The sequence below is a fragment of the Genypterus blacodes genome, unplaced genomic scaffold (genome assembly GCF_046128005.1).
Source record: "Genypterus blacodes isolate CSIRO-AG114 ecotype Tasmania unplaced genomic scaffold, CSIRO-AGI_Gbla_v1 ptg000007l_1, whole genome shotgun sequence".
NCBI classification, from domain to species: Eukaryota; Metazoa; Chordata; class Actinopteri; order Ophidiiformes; family Ophidiidae; genus Genypterus; species Genypterus blacodes.
In genome coordinates this window covers 2,005,148-2,023,591 of record NW_027466821.1, presented here as the reverse complement: position 1 = coordinate 2,023,591, position 18,444 = coordinate 2,005,148, and the positions used below count along the sequence as shown (strand labels likewise).

The 18,444-nt window shown below is 47.0% G+C and overlaps 1 protein-coding gene across 1 annotated transcript in view; it reads left to right on the top strand.

The window, feature by feature from the left end:
• Positions 1–17,022, top strand: part of foxp2 (forkhead box P2) — a 37,058-nt gene extending 20,036 nt beyond the window's left edge. Inside the window, exons 7-15 of the mRNA XM_076154151.1 lie at positions 2,025–2,112; positions 3,662–3,745; positions 6,893–7,103; positions 7,917–7,993; positions 8,177–8,278; positions 10,749–10,870; positions 11,120–11,189; positions 12,027–12,331; positions 16,137–17,022. Of these exons, the coding sequence (XP_076010266.1) occupies positions 2,025–2,112; positions 3,662–3,745; positions 6,893–7,103; positions 7,917–7,993; positions 8,177–8,278; positions 10,749–10,870; positions 11,120–11,189; positions 12,027–12,331; positions 16,137–16,281 (1,204 nt within the window). The 3' untranslated portion in view covers positions 16,282–17,022. The remainder of the gene's footprint in view (positions 1–2,024; positions 2,113–3,661; positions 3,746–6,892; positions 7,104–7,916; positions 7,994–8,176; positions 8,279–10,748; positions 10,871–11,119; positions 11,190–12,026; positions 12,332–16,136) is intronic.
• The last annotated feature ends 1,422 nt before the right edge of the window (positions 17,023–18,444 follow it).

The following is an 18,444-nucleotide window of genomic DNA, read 5'->3' as shown; positions in this document are numbered from 1 at the left end:
CGGCGGATTCTACAGGTTACTGTTTGTCAGCAATCAAAACTGATTTAATGTGAAAAAGAACAGATCCCACAACCGCAGATATTAGAGACGAGGGATCAAGGTCCTTTATTGTCTTCTCTCTCTCTCTCTCTCTCTCTCTCCCTTCCTCCCTCCCTCCCTTCCTTCTTTTTTCTTTGTGTGGCATTATTAATGCACAGTAGGACATGCCACCATTTGAATATTTCATAAATGCGTGTAGTAATCTGCCTGTAATCACCTTGCTAACTGGCCAGCGGTGCAAGGTGTGTGTCTGGCTGGAGGAGGACTGTCGAGTGCCCTTCGCTCTCTCACACACACGCACAAAAACACAAGCTGCTCGTCGATGAGAGGCAAACTTAATAAAGATCCCCCCCCTCGCTCCCGCTCTCTTTCTCTCTCCTTTTTTTTGTAATGAGGTATCTTCAGGGACGGCGAGCGTCCCGCTTTGCGCTTTTGAAGCAGCTGTAATTCATGACACACGCCATACATCAAGTGCATCAGATAGCATTATGGGCAGTGAAATGAAAAGGGTATTTGCAACATTAGTTCCCTCATCCTGCGAGGGACGTGATTAAATGATTAATGAAATGCCCCGCGTTTTTGCATGCGCATTCTGAAACAGCAATTAGGCACGGGGCCGGAGCAACCCCACCCCGCCCCGGCCTTCCTCCCCTCCTCCCCTCCTCCCCTCCTCCCCTCCTCTATTTGACGCCACCTCGTTCTTGATTTATAATGGAGGCGTCTGGAATGAGACAGAATTAGGGTTTTAAAATCTGCGCCCTCGTAATTGAAAGGATAGGGAAGTATTCTGATTATGAGCGTCCTCCTCTGCGTTTGATTGGCAGGCCGAGGGGAAGCGGCGTGGACGAGTTGCGCCGTTTTTGGCATGCGGCTGATAAACAACGGGCAAGGCGAGGGCCCACTGGGGATGACAATGGAGGAAAATATTGCCTGAGTGTGTCTGTTGTGTGTGTGTGTGTGTGTGCGTTTGTCTGTATGGCAGTCTTGGTAATGTAAGCATGTGTGCGAGTGTGTGTTCCCTGGTGAAGTGAAAGCAGGGAGAGAAAGAGAGATTTTGCACTCCCTCTAATGCACTGGAGGCAGCGCTGTAAATGATCATTGAAGGGTCTGCAAGCTAACCTATAATTACCGGAGAGAAAGTGGCAGCTCTGGCATTTCATACGCGCGCCTCCTCAAAGCCGCTTTGTGAGTTTGTCACCAATGATCATTTAGATAGAGGCTCATTACCCAGCATCACAACACTTTAGAATCCCCCTTTCTTTCACCCCATATGTTGTGTACTTGTTTGCCGCGTGTGTGTGCGCGCGTCACCGCCAACCGAGGTCTGTCTTAATGGCGAGACTCTTTTGTGTCCTACAGAACTCCAATCAAGACAAAAAAACACCCCTCATTGACTGTTATGGCTGTCTGGCTGCCTTTTTCCTTCTAATGAGGCGAACACAGCAGATACATTTAATATGTCTGCCGCCGGATAATGCACCTTCAAGTCGAGGAGCTGCCTTTGTGTGTCAAATGTTGCCGGTGTTAAATTGCGTGTATTGTTTTCAGTAAACGAAGGAGACAAAGCCGTTGTGCTGGGCGAGCATCTTTTATTCTCTGCAGACAGCAGCGCTCAGGGTGGCACTGGAGTTCGCCATCGAAACTGACGCAGGCCTATTGTCATGTTAAACATGGCGCCACACACCGCCATGTTGCTTCTAATTACCTCATTTCAGAGTGGAACAATCGTCCCTAACAGGATCCTATAGATAATTGTTCCACTATAGAAATATTATCATTAAAACAAAAACAGCAGTGAAGTTGATACTGTAATTATCATCCTGCACAATTTGGATCAGGGTGGAAATATAATTTGCTGCCTCTGTGAGATGGATTTTTTTTAGAGTTGCTGTGTAATAATCACCCTCTCTGTCCTCTCTCCTCTGTCTCACCCCTTTCCATCTTCTCCCCTCCTTCCCTCCCTCCCTCCCTCCGTCTACCTTCAGGCACCTAAACAGCGAGCACGCCCTGGACGATCGGAGCACGGCCCAGTGTCGAGTTCAGATGCAAGTGGTCCAGCAGCTGGAAATACAAGTGAGTCAGAGTCTGTTTTTCATTTCAAGTCGCGAAGGAATGAGTCAAAACTTTATATTTGAAAGTTGTTTAAGCGAGGGAGAGGCCATGCTGTGGTCTGCTTATTACCTCCACAAAAGCAGGACCTGCTGAATTCAACAAAGACACCAAACAAAGGAATCCTCGGGCCCTACATCGAAAGCCATTATGGCTGTTTTAATTGAATTAAGCGTGCGCTTTATTTTCTCTGCTTTCTTTTTTCTCCCCCCCCCCCTTCTTTCTTTCCAATTAATAGCGAGCGCATCTCTCCCGGTCTGCTGTGTTAATTAACTGCACTTTGCACCTGAAGAAAGCTCAAAAGGAGGGAACTATTTTCAGTAGGTGGAGCGTGACCTTATTAAGAAGTCATGCTGGCTAGATAATGAGAGCGCTGATTGAGCGACATTATTACTCAGCACCGGCAACAATCGCTTCTCTTCCTCCAAGAAACAAATAGACGTGCGTGTTTGAAACGAAATGGAAATATTCCGGCGGAACATTGGTGGCCCTCGCTGCTTATGTTGCCTCTGGTTTCATGACTATGAGACAGCATCTATCTGAAACTGTCTCTGCACCAAGCAAACTGCCACTCACAGTGTTTGTTCCAATAGTTCATCAAGATTTATAGAAACTTCGGCTGCATGTTAAAATGAAAAAGTTACTTATGTCGCTGTGTCTTTTGTTATTTTATTGAAGTTTCTCATTTATCCTTTTGTGTCATTTGAGTTAGTGAAGCTTGTGCTCCACAAGCGAGTGTGACCAATTACAGCGGCGCACTTGTGTTTTCTCTCCTGTCTCCTCTTTCATTCTGTCTTCCACACTTCCTCCATCCCCTTTTCTTTTCCTCCACGAGAGCCATCACTTGTAATGAGGCCCAGCTCTGTGTGTGTGGGCGTGTGTATGTGTGTGTGTACGCCTGCTTATTTGTGTATTTCTCTGTCTCTGAGTGCGTGTGTGTGTGCACGTGGGAGGATGAGGGTTTCACATGGTCCGGTCCCTGTCACTCCCTGTGAATGAGATTGATGATAGGCGATGGCTGGGGCCACTAACTGGACCGCGGAGGCGGGGCCGCCTGGCACTGTGTTTGCAAGACCCCTTCACCTCTCGGCAGCTGCTGGCTGCGCTCCAACCCCCTAACAGTGTCCACAGGACTTTGAGCAGACACTCAGGACCACCTAATTTATGGCCTGACTAGCTTGTTACTGTCAGAGCCTGGCTGACCTAAATTCTGCTATTGACAAAAAGATGAAATGCTATTTGTTTTGCCTGACCTGTCGACACCCTCTGCTCCCTGGCATTCTCCTTACATCAGCAACAGCACTCCTTTTCTCCTATATCACACATGGTCTCTCATATATTCCACCCCTCTATCTCTCCTTGCTTCCTTCCTTTTGTGCTTTCCTAACCTCCATATTGTGCCTCATATTTCCCCCGCTCTCCTCCTCCTCCCCCCTCCTCCCCTCCTCCCCTCCTCCCCTCCTCCCCTCCTCTCCTCGCCTCTAATCTACTCTCGTCTCCTCTCTCTTAACAGCTTTCTAAAGAACGTGAGCGTCTTCAGGCGATGATGACCCACTTGCACATGCGGCCCTCAGAACCCAAGTCATCTCCCAAACCAGTGAGTGCATATTGCTCTGGACCTCCGTTGTAAACAGGCTGGGGGTATGAATGAGGCTCCTGGGCAGAAAATGAACAGTTGAACTACCCGACAGTATAAAGAGAGAGAGAGTGTGTGTGTGTGTGTGTGTGTATGACAGATGATGAAAAGGGAATGGGATTTGTAACACCGAGTTACATCTGCTTCTTATCAGGTATTGTGCTCAGTGAGACGACAATAGAGTTTGCGAGTGTATTAGATGGCGGAGTTGTGGAGTCCTTGGCTAAAATGGCGGGTCATTTCTCCGTGATAGATATAATCGCTAAAACAACCTGTTGGCTGCTGATGGCTGTTTGGCTCGCCCGGCCACAACAGCGCTCCCAAAGTGGCGCGAGCGCGAGACGATGAGCGAGATTGTAGATGTCATTTGTAGCAACAAACAGCTGGAAAATGACAGAAGATGGGGATGGTGTTGACATAAATACCAAATGGCTCTGTTGGAAATTGCAGAAAAACAAATCTCAAATCTTAAAAGGGGTCACGGAAAAGGAGCACAAACGCCGCCCGCCGCTCCTGTCTCCGTGTTCTGATGATGCGTTTCAGCGAATATTATTTTCCAGCCGTTTAAGGTGAAACATTTAGGAGAGGAAAAGCGTTGTTAGCGTGTTTCTGCTGCTAAGTAAGTGCCTGCTTTCAATAGAATAATTTTCCTCATCACCTCCCATCATCGAATGTAGATAATCACACGATAGCATAATTATCCCATAATTCCATCTGGAATCAAACTCCCATTTTGCCAATTTATTATTCAATCTCTCTCTCCCTCTCCTCTCCCTTTTTTTTTTTTTTTTTTTAATCTTCAAAACTCCAGCAGCTTGCTTCCATCTCGCCCCAATAAAGAATTTGCAGCCCATAATCCGCGCCTGAATATGAATGAATGATGCTAATGAAGTATTGCATTACATAAAGCACACATGAAAGAGCAGCTAATTGCATTTGATGGTGGGGGCAATTCAGACCCAATTCTTAAACGAACAGTTAAATCCTCAGTTTTAAGGCTTCCCCCAGTTTTTTTTGTTGGCTTTTTGTGCCTTACAGGGAGGAGCAAGGCAGTAAACTGAGCCCAGATATTTGATATATTTGATACATAGGAACAGTTTACGTGCATTATCTTATCAGGCGTGAAAATAAGTTTGCCAAACCTGCAAACAACGAATAGGAGACGCTCCAATGTGACCCCATTTATTCTCCCAATCGCACTTCATTAAATGCTACCTTTTGGCCATGCCACGGATGGATGAGAAGCAAAGTTAGCAATGCTGCAAGTTCTGAATAATGAGAAGTCTCTCTCTTCCTCTCTTGCTCTCTCTCTCTCTTTCTTCCATCCGTTTGCCCATAATCAATTTCATTCCCCGCCAAAGAGGAACGCAAAATGCCCGCAAACACGTTATGCTTGAAAGCGGGACCGGGAAAATGAGGATTTAATGTTATAAATAAACATGTCCCTCTGCGCTCACAGGGGCAGGTTGTGTTTCAAATTTATTTAGCATCTTTTCACCTTTTGTGTGGAAATGTTTCTCAAACAACCTTAGACTGAGCCTCCCAGCTGGTAATGCTGTTGACCTCACCCAGGCGTGTGTGTGTTTTTCTTACTGACAACATTGAAACAATGAGTTAATTTGCCACCAAAATCAACTTGTGCACTCTCCTCCACCCTCCTCATCCTCCATCCTACCCTCACTGGAGGTCCCCGCCACTGCTCTACCTCATTACAGCCAAGTGACCTCGTAATTAGCGCCTGAACCCCCCGCCGACCCCCTCCATCCACTAAAGTGCCTCAAACTTGACATTTTATCCTATTTATCAACACATGCCACAAATGACCGCCGATAACTTTCCCTGCTCCTCCTTGTCCACTTCTTCCATCTTTCAAGTCGGGTTTTTAATTCACAACTCTTGCGACGAATGCATTCCACTTGTGGACTCGCAATTAAGGCAATTTGGTTTGAATATGTAACGATGTCATTACCATTCCGCCTAAATTAGTGTGGAGACTCAAAGGTCAGGGAGGGTATTTTCCAGTCGGTTAGAGCCTCTCACATGAGATTTAGGCAGCCAATGCGAAGAGGTGGTGGAGGAGCTGGACGATTAGCGAAGTCCGTGGCTTCAGATGTTCACTCTCTGGCGCTAATGTTGAAGGAAAGTGAGAGACGAAGACAAAGTGAGGGGACGCTTTGTGTGTCCTCACTGAAATACCAGGACAAAGAAGCTTTGTCCGTAGTTTGTCATTTCTGTTTGTAAAGAGGTTCTCAAGCTGTGGTTGGAGCAGCACCAGTGGTACATGATGCCCCTCCTGGTTTTTCATAAGACAGCAAATGGAGAATATGGGGAGGCAAAACAATTCAAGTTTTAATCACTTTATTGAATTTTGTCCCACGTACACACATTTTACTTGTTGTCTATGTCCACCTATTGTGCTCAAATTCTGCTGGTGTGTTGCTGAGCTGGTGTGTTTGCTCAGAGGCACTTGGGTTAAAGGTAGGATCCTCTCAGGTGATCTGACCCATATCACTGCACCGTCCACTCCGCTGCGTCCACCGCTAATACCCGAGCGCTCCAGAGCTCTCCTTTTTAGCGTGGTTGCTATAGTAACCCTATTGTCGGCGTAACCGAGTGGGGCAGCGGTTTGCAGCGCCGTCTGGGGACGGGCACAGGGGGGCGGGGCGTGTCGGGTAACCTGCGGTGACCCTCGCTCGCTCACGGCAAACACAAGTGTTTTTTTGCGGCGTCACAGCTTCAGAGCGTAGAGGATTCCGGGTGGCTTTAGTGGTGGTGCTGATAGAGAGGGAGAGAGGGAGGAGAGGAGGGAGGGAGCGAGGGAGTGATAAATAGAGAGATAAAGAGAGATGGGGCCGGGATAACACGGGGGCTGATCGTTGGATAATCTTGAACAGCGTGCTCTAATTAGAATTCTTATGATACAATTTGGTGGTTGTAATTAGTGGAGATGGGCTGGCTCCTCTCCACGAGCCTTGTTAGTGGAAACACAGCTGTGTTAGAGAGGAGAGCGCACACACACACACACACACACATTTGGCTCTGTCTGGGAAACTGCAAACTAATCTCTCTCTTTTTCCCTCCCACGTTTCCTCCTCCGCCGTCCCTCAGCTCAACTTGGTGTCCAGCGTCACCATGTCCAAGAACCTGCCCTCGGCATCGCCCCCCAACTTACCTCAGACCCCTACCACGCCTACGGCGCCCATCACACCGATGGCGCCCATGCCCCAGGTGCCGTCCGTGCTGGGCGGAGCCAACGTGCCCAGCATGGGAGCCATGCGCAGACGCCACTCCGACAAATATTCCATCCCCCTGTCGTCAGGTAGGACCAACTACTCAGCGCCACACACACACACACTATCACACTATCACACACACACACATATACAGTATGCAAACAGGCTTCAATCTGAATTCAGTAATCAGATTGTGATTGGACATTAAACATTTAATCCAGCAAATTTAAATCTTTGTCTCAGATTTAGTTTTTCCTGATTGTGTTTAAATCTAAATCCTATTCAAATTTAATAACTTGTTGAAATTGTGAATTAGCACTCAGCACTACACGATAAATTAATCACACACACACACACACACACGGAGGCTCGCCAATGTTTAGGCTTGTGGTGGGTTTATAAAAGCGAGCCTATGTTTAATCACACCGTATGTAAATAGACAAGAACTTCCTCTGTGCATAAATATTACATGAATGTTAATTAAGTTCAAATAATGGGGGAAAAAAATACAATATTTATTACATTAAGACATTCCACGTGTAAAGCTTTGCATTTTAAACGCTCTGTCTTTGATGTTTATATTTACTCTCCGCTGTGTTTAGTACGAAGACACATAAATTATTCAACTTCACCCTAACTAACTACACGGATCTCATTTTATGGACGTATTAGTGTTTAAGATCTCTCGCGAGGGAGATTAATTAAAAATGCATTCTGTTAGACATGGAAAATGCTGATTTGATGTGCCCCCCCCCTCCCTCCCTCCCTCTCCCCTGTCTCTCTCTCTCACCCCCCCCCCTTGTTTTTAATTTGATTGAACCTTGAGTAAATTCACTACCTAAAGCAATAACATTTTTTTCCAATTATTTCAGGTGGTGACACAGTATTTATTTTTCCAGAGATTGCCCCAAACTACGAGTTTTATAAGAATGCAGATGTCAGGCCGCCATTTACTTATGCAACCCTCATAAGACAGGTGAGTGGGAAATAAATTAACTTTGCCTGATTATATTAAAATTAATTGCTGCATGAATCATGGCAGCTCTCTCTCTCTCTCACTCGCTCTTTCCCTCTCTCTCTGTGCTTATGTGTGTATGTGTGTGTGCGGCGCTCACGTGGCCTCGTTAGTAAAGCGTTATTTGATGTCATCTCATTCCAGGCTATCATGGACTCTGCCGACATGCAGTTAACGCTTAATGAAATCTACAGCTGGTTCACGCGCACGTTCGCCTACTTCAGACGCAACGCCGCAACTTGGAAGGTAACCTCGACGACGACACCCCCCCCCACCCCCCTTCCCACCTTTCGCCCTGAACTAAGACCTTGCCGCCGCCGCTGCTCGCCCCTTCCACCTTCCCCCGTCTCAGAGGAGTCAAAAACGAAATTATTTACTCAAGCGACTCCCCCCCTCCTCTCTCCCCTTCTCTTTAACCTTTATCTCGTTCTTTTCCTTATTTATTTTTCTGCGGTTCCGCCTTTTCTTTTCGGAAATGACAGGTGGAAGAATTATTCTGCCTCAGATATCGTTTTCTAATTTGGTGCAATTAATAGCGGAGGCTTGGCGTGGAGAGGAGAGGGCTCTGACGCACTAATTATACAGCAGCCACTCCATCATCAGCACCTTTTGTTAAGAGAGACGCAGAATTGCTCTCTCACACACACTCTCTCTCTCTCTCTCTCTCTCCCTCCCTCTCAACCCTTTCCTCTGTTTTACCCCTCCTCCTCTTCCTCCTCCTCCTCCTCCTCCTGGTGCCACCTTCCTTCGCATATCATTGGTTAATTAGGAAGAAAAGATGGCTGTTTGCCTGTTAACCAGCTCTCAGCCCTGTGAAGGGGGTTGCGTAGAGGCCAAAGATGCACGAACACACTCTTGCAATAAACACACACGCGCGTGTGCAAACGATGAAGAGAGGGGTTAAGGGTCTGTTCATGTGGAACTAAAGCAGGGCGGAAAGTGAGAATTGGCCTGTCATGGAGGGAACGCTCTTTATTTACTCACACAAAAGGGCCAATTTGTATACGTGTCTCTTCACAAAGATGGTAAAAAATGTCTTCCCTGCTCCCCGTGTTTTAACCAGAAGTGTGTCTGCCTGCTGATAAAGAAAGCCTCTCTGTGCTTAAGGTGTCGGCTGCGATTTATCCCGTCGTTCATTAGCCGCCGTCGGCCTTTGTGGCTGCACTCAGGGGCTGGAGGGGCGACACAACAGCGTCTCATCAGCATGCGAGGCCCAGTGCGGGACTAGATCCAGCCAGAGTGAATTAATTTGGGATTTGGGATGCAAATGAGGCACCCAGGCACGTGGTCAAAGTGATCGCCATGCCTTTCTTAGGTTGCGTCGTTTGTAGTTTGTCCCTTACAAAAGTTTCACCCTGGCGCTCCCTGTGGCGTTGATACAATGGCAGGGCGGCAAATCGCAAGCGGCGTCAGAAATATCCGGTCTCGGTCTCTCCCTCCCAGCACAATAACACGAGGTGATCTATTTACACCCACAGCTCCCCTTGTAAAGCATTAGCCGGGCCATCAGCGACGGGCCTGTCATTTGATTAAGGGGAGGGGGGGTTGTTAAAAAAAAAAAAAGAGCGAGAAGAAAAGAAAGAAAGAAAGATATGAAAGGTGGTTTAATATCTCAGCTTGGTCTCATCAGCTCAAAAGAGAGATCTAGCCCCCCCCCCTTCCCTCCTCCCATCCACACACACACACACAACACACACACGCGCACGCTTTCCTCCCTCTCTCTCTCTTTCTCTCACCCAGAAGCTTATTAGTTCTAACTATATAGCATGCATAATAAAACTGCTCATTTGCTCATTAATATTAAAATTATCATATTCAGAGCCATGGGCATTAAGATCAATCAAATCCCGGGATTTTCAGGTCAGATGCGAGATGTGCTTATGAGTTTTTTCTCTTTTTTTTTCCTTGAATCCCCTTTTTTCTCCCGGAGAAAGAGCAGTACACACCGAGCGGAGGGAGGTGACAAATATGAACGGCGGGGATATTAAAGCCAAGGTTATTATTTGTACTCTGATGCATGTTTAAATTATGATCATATGACCACCGACAGAAGGGAGGACTCTTCTCTTCCTTTTTCCTTATTTTGTAATTAAAGATAACACCTTTCTGCGCCGTACTTTATGAAACACACTCGTCCTGTTTTTTAATTTTATAATATATTCGAGACAGGTAAAGAAACACCGCGTGGAGACTATCTGGACACACACACACACACACACACACACACACACAGGGGTTTGCTGGAAGTCGCCTTTTTTTTTTTCTTCGTACGTCTGGCATCTTTGAAGCAGTGTGTCCAATAAGAGCGACGGCACTCCGGAGCATAAAGGGTTACTGACATCACCATTATCAAGGCCGGCATTACCACTTCTGTCACCACCATAAGCCATTTGCTATGCTGATTACCTCCTTTTAGCCTACTTACACTGATTGATATGTACTGTGTGCACGACTTGTAAGAGCATTCGCCCTCACTCAATTTTTACTAATTAAATCAATGGTGCGTGAATGTTAAGAATTGCGCCAAAATGGAAGAAAAAAATCCATTTCCCCATGTTCTTCTTCTCCTCTCCCCCCTGTGATGGATAATGAATGAATGCGACTCCTTCCTCTGACCCGCGTGTCCTGTCGTGTCTCTCTCTCTCTCTCTCTCTCTCTCTCTCTCTCTCTCTCTCTCTCTCTCTCTCTCTCTCTCTCTCTCTCCCCCCCCCTGCAGAACGCTGTCCGCCACAACCTCAGCCTGCACAAGTGCTTTGTGCGCGTGGAGAACGTGAAGGGGGCGGTGTGGACGGTGGACGAGGTGGAGTACCAGAAACGCAGGTCGCAGAAGATCACAGGGTACGCACGCTCACACACACGCTCACACACACGCACGCACGCTCACAGGTCATAATGTAAATCACAGGGCACACACTCCAGCTCTGATTCAGCCGGTTGCTATGCCGATATAGACCCTTTGTGCCTCCTGTTGCTGATTTCAAATAGTTCATGTATATTATTTGCATGCTTATATTATTATAATCAAATGTACAGTATATACTGTATGTGTCATCTTAATGTTGTTTCATTGTTTTACAACCCATTCAGAAGTCCGTCACTTGTGAAGAATCTGCCCTCAAGTCTCGGCTATGGAACTGCACTAAACGCCAGCTTACAGGTATGAACCCAAAGAGAACCACTGACTGACTGACTGACTGACTGACTGACTGGATGAAGATAGTTCCTCTGTATTTCAGCTGGAGTTGATATTAGTCCTCAGCATCAGAGGGAGCGAGTTCTTTTCTAACTCAGGATTCTGCCAATCTTGCTTTCGCTCTCTATCTCTCTCTCTCTCTCTCTCTCTCTCTCTCTCTCTCTCTCTCTCTCTCTCTCTCTCTCTCTCTCTCTCTCTCTCTCTCCCTGTCTCGCCCGCCGCCAGACTCAGAAGGCCACCCTGTGGTAGAATTGGGAAGCGGCTCTCCTCTGTCTACCTTTCTTCCTCCTCCTCCTCCTCCTCCTTCTTCTCCTCCTCCTCCCTCCATGCTTTCAGCTGTGGCAGCCACCTTAGATTGATAGCGGCATGTGCAAATGCAAGGGCATGTGCATTAATATTTATCTAAGCTGTCATAAATGATTTGGCTTCATAGTGTACGCCGGCGAGGTGCTCATGGCAAAAACTTTAAAAATTTAATCACTGTATATAACTTTAATGCGCAGCAGGCGAAAGTGTCAGGAGTTTTTATAATTTTGAGGTAAAGTTTTTGGGGGGGACGTTTTTAATAGCCACACCATACAAGGGCACATGAATGGCAACAGGGGGGAGGGAGACGTCAGCAAGCTGTCAGAGGAGAGGAAAATGCTGCAAGAGAATAAAACAGGGAGATAATCATATCTTATCCGTCTTTGACTCATATCACTGAGAGCTGATTTTTGACACCACCTGATCTTTGTCTTCTCTCATCCTCCTGTCTTCTCTCCACCCTCGCCCCGTCCTCCCCTCTCCTCTCCTCTCCAGGCCGCCCTGGCTGAGACCTCTCTCCCTCTGCTGGGGAACCCCGGCCTGATGAACAGCGGCGCCGCCGGCCCGCTGGGGGTCAGCTGCCACGGCCTCCTGGGCGGCGATCCATCCGGACTCACCGGCGGGAGTCCGCACGGATTGTTGGGCGGGAGCCCGCCGGGCCTGCTGGGCGGCAGCCCCCCAGGTACATTGAGCGGCAGCCCCCCCATGCTGTTGCAGTCCGCTCACGACGAGCTCAACGGCTCACTCGACCACCTGGACACCAACGGACACATCAGCCCCTACTCCCCACCAGGACACATGTAAGTTGTAAGCGTGTGTGTGTGTGTGTGTGTGTGTGTGTGTGTGTGTGTGTGTGTGTGTGTGTGTACTGTGTTCATTGTAGCTGCACCAAGCACACCTGTATGTGATAATGACATGATAATACATCAGATGCTTCTGCATAATTAGTTTGAATTCATACAACTGTTATCTATCTGTGAAAACCATCCCTGCCACTTCCACCTGCTATTATATGCTGTTAGTTTAATTATCTGATGAATTAATTTAATTTTGCCCACATATACATAAGCAGATATTTGAAACACCTCTTAATATAAAGCAGCTATCGAGAAAATAGATTTCAAGTTTTTCAAAGGTACAGTGAAGCTTGTACAGGTGTCCCTAATAAAACCGTACCATGGTTTATATCATAAGCATTAAAGCCCAGTGCATTGTGGGGAGTATCTCTCCTATCTTCAACTGCACGGAAATGAGTGCAAATAAGCTTTTAAAAGTGACACTCACTCACACACTCACACACTCACACACTCACACACACCCCAGTGCCCATCACAGCTCATGTTGTAGAGTCAGTAGACATCAGCTCCCCTCCTCTCCTTTGGAATGGATAAAAGATGCACTCCAGTGTGGTTGTGTGTGTGTGTGTGTGACAGAGAGAGAGAAAAGAGGAGTGTGTTTGGTTAGCCCAACCAGACATAGTTCATACATTAATCTACTTGGACGTGTTTACTTCCCTCTGAAATGGGGCGCTAAGTGGAGCAAATCTGTCCTGAATCCCAGCGTATCCACTCCCCCAGGTCATCTAACTTTTAGTGACTGGACAGCGTTGTCTTCCTCATCCCCTCTCGCTATCACTCTCTCCCCCTCTCTCTCTCTCTCTCTCTCTCTCTCTCTTATTTCTCATTCTTTCTGTCCATGAAGCCTTGACACTGAGGAGGATACGATGCATACCTCCCTCCCTCCCTGTCTGCCTTACAACGCCGCGACAACCTCAAAATGGAAGAAATGTGTTTTTCCCGCCGGCCTCTCGTTTTTAAATAATGGAAGTGGCTTGTAGCTGGAAAACTAAAGCTGTGCATCAACTCACTGGCCCCTTTCTCAGGAGAGGACCAACAATTATACAAACCTTTCTCCCAACGCCGTCTGCCCCCTGTGTGTGTGTGTGTGTGTGTGTGTGTGTGTGTGTGTGTGTGTGTGTGTGTGTGTGTGTGTGTGTAAGATGCCTTAAAAAAACGCAAGCTTGCTAATTATACGAATTAGCTGTTCGGTGAGAATGTCTGACTCGTGTCGACGCACTGGAGCTTCATGGCCGTCCTGCGTCTATCCGCTGTCGCTCTACGTTATCAGCTCCATCCTCGCGCTGTCCAGACTAATTGTTTGGCGAACGCCCCTCTTTGATGGCGGTTAATGAATCATAGTGAGATGTTCCGAAAGCGTCTTTGATCTTCCTCCCTTCCTCCTCCTCATCCTCAGCCTCTCATCACCCCAGCAACCCCCCCCCCCCCCCCCCCCAGCCTACCTACCAGTTAGGCCACGTGGACTAATGAACGCATTTGCATCATTGACATACCTCTGCACGATTGCTGCTGCTAATCTCCGATTGATGTGAGAGCAAGTGCCTCAACTTCACACACACACAGACACACACACCCACACACACACACACACACACGCACACACACGCACACACATACACAGAGAGCGTATTTATTACAGCACAAAGTCCAGCATTTACTCCTGAGTGACTCAATAATGGCAGCCAGCTATTAAGTACTAAATGGCTCATCCACACATTCTAATAAAGCGTTAGGAAGCACCCGGGGATGCAGCCACGCTTATTTTATTCAAATCCCACAAAATACGTACAGTAATGTCTTGCATATTAATGCCACATTTAAATACTTTGGAGGGAGTGTGTGATTCACTCGTGTGTGTGAGCTTGGATTCCACTTTTGAGTTTTGAATGTGCCGTGTTCAAGTCGTTAGAAAGCGATGCTGATGTTTTCTCAGGGTGTTTTTATTTACACGTCTTAAATATTTTATGCAATCGGAAATCTTGTAAGGTAGTAACCCTAATAAAAACACACACACACACACACACACACACACGCACACACACACACACAACTTATGAAGGAAATGTGAGAGAGCCCCAATACTTGATAACTCTCTCTCTCTCCCTCCCTCCCTCCCTTTATCTCTCTTTCTCTCCCTTTCTCTCTCTCTCCTGTCTCTCTCTATCCATCCCTCCTTGTCTCTCTTTCCTTCTCTCTCTCTCCCTCCTACCCTTTCTCTCTCTCTCTCTCTTTCTCCCTCTCTCTCCATTTCTCTCTCTGTCTCTCTCTCTCTCTCCATTCCTCCCTCTCGGTCTCTCTTTTCTTCTCTCTCTCTCCCTCCCTCCCGGTCTCTCTCTCTCTCTCCAGTGGGATTTTTCCACCGATGCGTCCGATGTGTCAGAAATAATTAGGTTTTGTCAGATTTATCATCGTGGCACAAACCCCTCTCGCCGACTCGGGCCCCGGATCATGTTAAGCCTTGTTTGTGTGTGACAGCATTATTATTCTTGTTAGTCGCCCCAACACTCTCTCTCCCTCACGTCCCCCCCCCCCCTCTCTCTCTCTCTTCCGCCCACTCCTCTGTTGTCCTGAAGGGAGAGAGGCGTCGCCCCCCCCTTGCTCATGGCTCGCTCGCTGGGTTTTGCCTGCCGCCTATTGACAGTGGCTAAAGATATTCATCCATTTAGAGTTAAAAACATGTATCATGGTGTCCGAGCAAACTGCCGCGGCTGAAGTTGATTAATGGCAGAACCTAGCTGCCGGTTTTTCCTCTTGAGGAGCGTCAACGCACAGCCCCTGCATATTAACGAGTGGCAGCGCTTTCTATTAACTAGATAAAAAAAGCCCCTCTCTCTCTCTCTCTCTCTCTCACTCACTCTCTGTCTCTCTCTCTCTGTCTCTCTCTCGCTCTCTGCCTTTGCTCCAGGGGGCTCCGGGATGAGAAATTCTCCATTATTTATCATGTGGCCTGTTTTCTCCCCCCCTCGCCCCCCCACCCCTCGTTTTCCTGTTTCATGTATTTCAACCTGGTGTCATCAGTAAACTTTTAAATGCCAAACATGTCTGGAACATCACAGCTTATCAGCCGTACAGCCGCCGCCGTTTTCATGCAATTTTCATGGGCTTGCTTACAGTAGATGTGAGGCATCATGTCGAATTAGCGTCTCGCAAACAACACGGTTGTTACGCCGCTCCTCCACATATATAATGCATGCAATGGCAGAACCAATTCTTTCTTTATTTTTCGTCGACAAAATATTTATCTTTTGGCTAAACGGCACATTGTGTATTCCTTAACGTGGGCAGGATTTCGTAGTATAACCACAGTTGCAGTCATCGCTTAATTTTTCAGTGTGTTATCCTGTTATTTGGAATGACGGAAAATTTAACATGTAGTATTAGAATAAATTGTAGGTTTACCAGTGGGTTCTGCTTCTTATACATTTTGGATACTATATACTGCATGTACAGTCAGTATTATGCATTCATTCTAAGTATACACTCTGGGGGAAAGTGTAGAAAATTGTATTTACATTATCTCATGTTCAGTATGCTTTATTAAAGGGGTAGTCCACCAATTTTAGTCACCAAATTCAGTTTATTAGTCTTTAAACCAACAGGAAGTACCCTTGTGATGTCATATAGGTGATGTCATTTAATTGAACGCCAACAAGAAGAGCAAGGGATGGTGCTGATACAACATTTTATTCGGTAGAATAACAGATACCAATCAAACAAGCTAACATTTATGGCCGTTGTTTGTTCACAGGCCGCAGATTCACGTGAAGGAAGAGCCGCTCAACATGGACGACGACGACTGTCCGATGTCACTGGTGACGACAGCCAACCACAGTCCGGAGCTGGACGACGACCGGGAGCTGGAGGAGGGGAACCTATCGGAGGACCTGGAGTGACTAGGCCGCTTGGGCCGGCTTAACCCTCCGCCCAGACGCACTGACCCTCCCACAAAGACTCGAAACCACTCCACCATCCAAGCAGACACAGCTGACCCCCCTCTGTCTTTCGCACCACTGGGACTATTTATTGAGCATGCATCCGGATGGAGACTCATCCCAAAGGAACTCTTCGCTGCAGCCCTTTGGTACTCCCCCCCCCGAACCTGACAGGCATCAGATGTCTGACTGAATGAAAAAGACCCCAACAAAACTCCTAGAGACCTTAAGAGACGATGCGCAGCGCAAAGAGGACGGACTCGGACGGACGGAGAGAAAGGGGGCGGGGGGAGGAAACATGAAACGAATAAGGAAATCATGTTCTGGTGAAAGCTTAGCGGCCTCATATACTGCCAAAAAAGGAAGACGTTCTTTCCGTTTTTGTGAATAATTCAAACCCACAGTAGTTGTTGATGTCTAGAGACAATTGCTGGTTCAATTCAAGTTGTTGCTCTGTTATCATTTGCACAGGATTAGTCTCAGAAACTCGTGTCACTGCCTGTATGTCGCTACGATTACGAAAACCAGTATTTTAATTTTTCCTTTTTCTCCATTTTATAATTTCTGGATGTGATTTCTGTTTTGTTTTGTTTTTTTAGACGCCACCAACTGTAAATGCCATTCCCTGAGTCATGCCGGGGTGAATCTAGGGGGAGGGGACAAAACGCGCTACGGAGACTGTTGTCGCAGCCGGGGGGGGGGGGGGGGGGGGAAACAACACAAAGAAAAAAAAAACAAAGTTGGCTTCCAGTCTTTTTATTATCTGTTTTTGTGATGAAAAGAGAAAAAAAAACCTGGAAATTTTAGTCTGGGGTGGGGGAGGGGGAGTGGGCAACACGCGTTAATACTGTCTCGACTGTGTAAAAGCGCCATTTTAACGAAACAAATGCATCTCTGCGTCATTTTCCCCCCTCGCTCGCTGCCTCATCCTTACCTCCTATACGTCCGAAAGCTTTGTCTACCTGCAAACAGTACAACAGGCAACAGCTAAGAAACCAAAGCCAACACTTTATAGCGATGGCCAATAGCTTACCGGCAGAACGGTTCGGCCCCAAAAACTCCTCTTGGTCCGCCGCCTTCTGTAACTTTAAACTCGTACAAAGAGACGCTTTTTCGTTGTTCCGCAAACTACCTTCGAATAACCTCTGGGAGTCGTTTTTCGTTCGGCCCTTTGCAAAGATGATTACGAGGATTTTTCTGACGCGTTATTTGATCATCCGCTTTTTCCGGAGGTGGAGCGGGGGGGTCGGACTGGTAGAGCAGCTTAACTGTAAAAGTGGAATCCATGACCAAAACAGAACATTTGTGTATTCGATGGAAGTGCAGAAGCTTTGCGTTTTGATTCTTTTGACTTTTGTTTTTATTCACGCATCACGTCACATCGCGTTCTTTTCTAACCTGGTGAAAATGTCCAAAATAACGTCTTATTTCCGTGCTGTGTTTTTTTAAAACTAACAAAACGTTTTTGTTTGTTTGTTCCGAGCCGCATCGAAAACCGAAACTGAAAACACCGCTAACCAAACGTTTAAAAAATATCTAGTGAAGCCAAATAAGTCATGATTTCAAGTTTGACGTGAAATGATGTGGCTTGGGTTCCCGAGTAAAAGCAAATAATAAAGAGCCATGGTAGAAGAGGACGTACCCAGGTGGACGGTGAAGACCTTTTCTAGGTGATATTTGCTTTAAGCCGTCGTCGGATCGCACGTCTCGCAGGTTTTCGCAGGCGCCGTGGAAACCGCGTCCCATCATTTCCCCTCGCAGCCAATATCATCTAGAAAAGTGTTGTTGCTTTAATGGTCATTTCTGTTTTCAGTAAACCAAAGTTACACAAAATTCTGCCTCCTCTTGTAAGGGATAAAGAAGGAAAAGCAACCCCGCACACACACACACACACACACACAAATACATGCACACACACACACGCTATCAGAGACTTTTTTTGGGACTTTTTTGTGTCGTGCCATAACAAAGCAATGCGTCCGCCCGCTTTGACCAAAATGAAAACACACTGTGCATACATTGTTTTCAAGGGACGAATGGTACAAACAAAGCTCCACACACACACACACACACCAACATACACACACACGCTCAGGCCAGTTCCACGTCAAGAAGGGTGCTGGG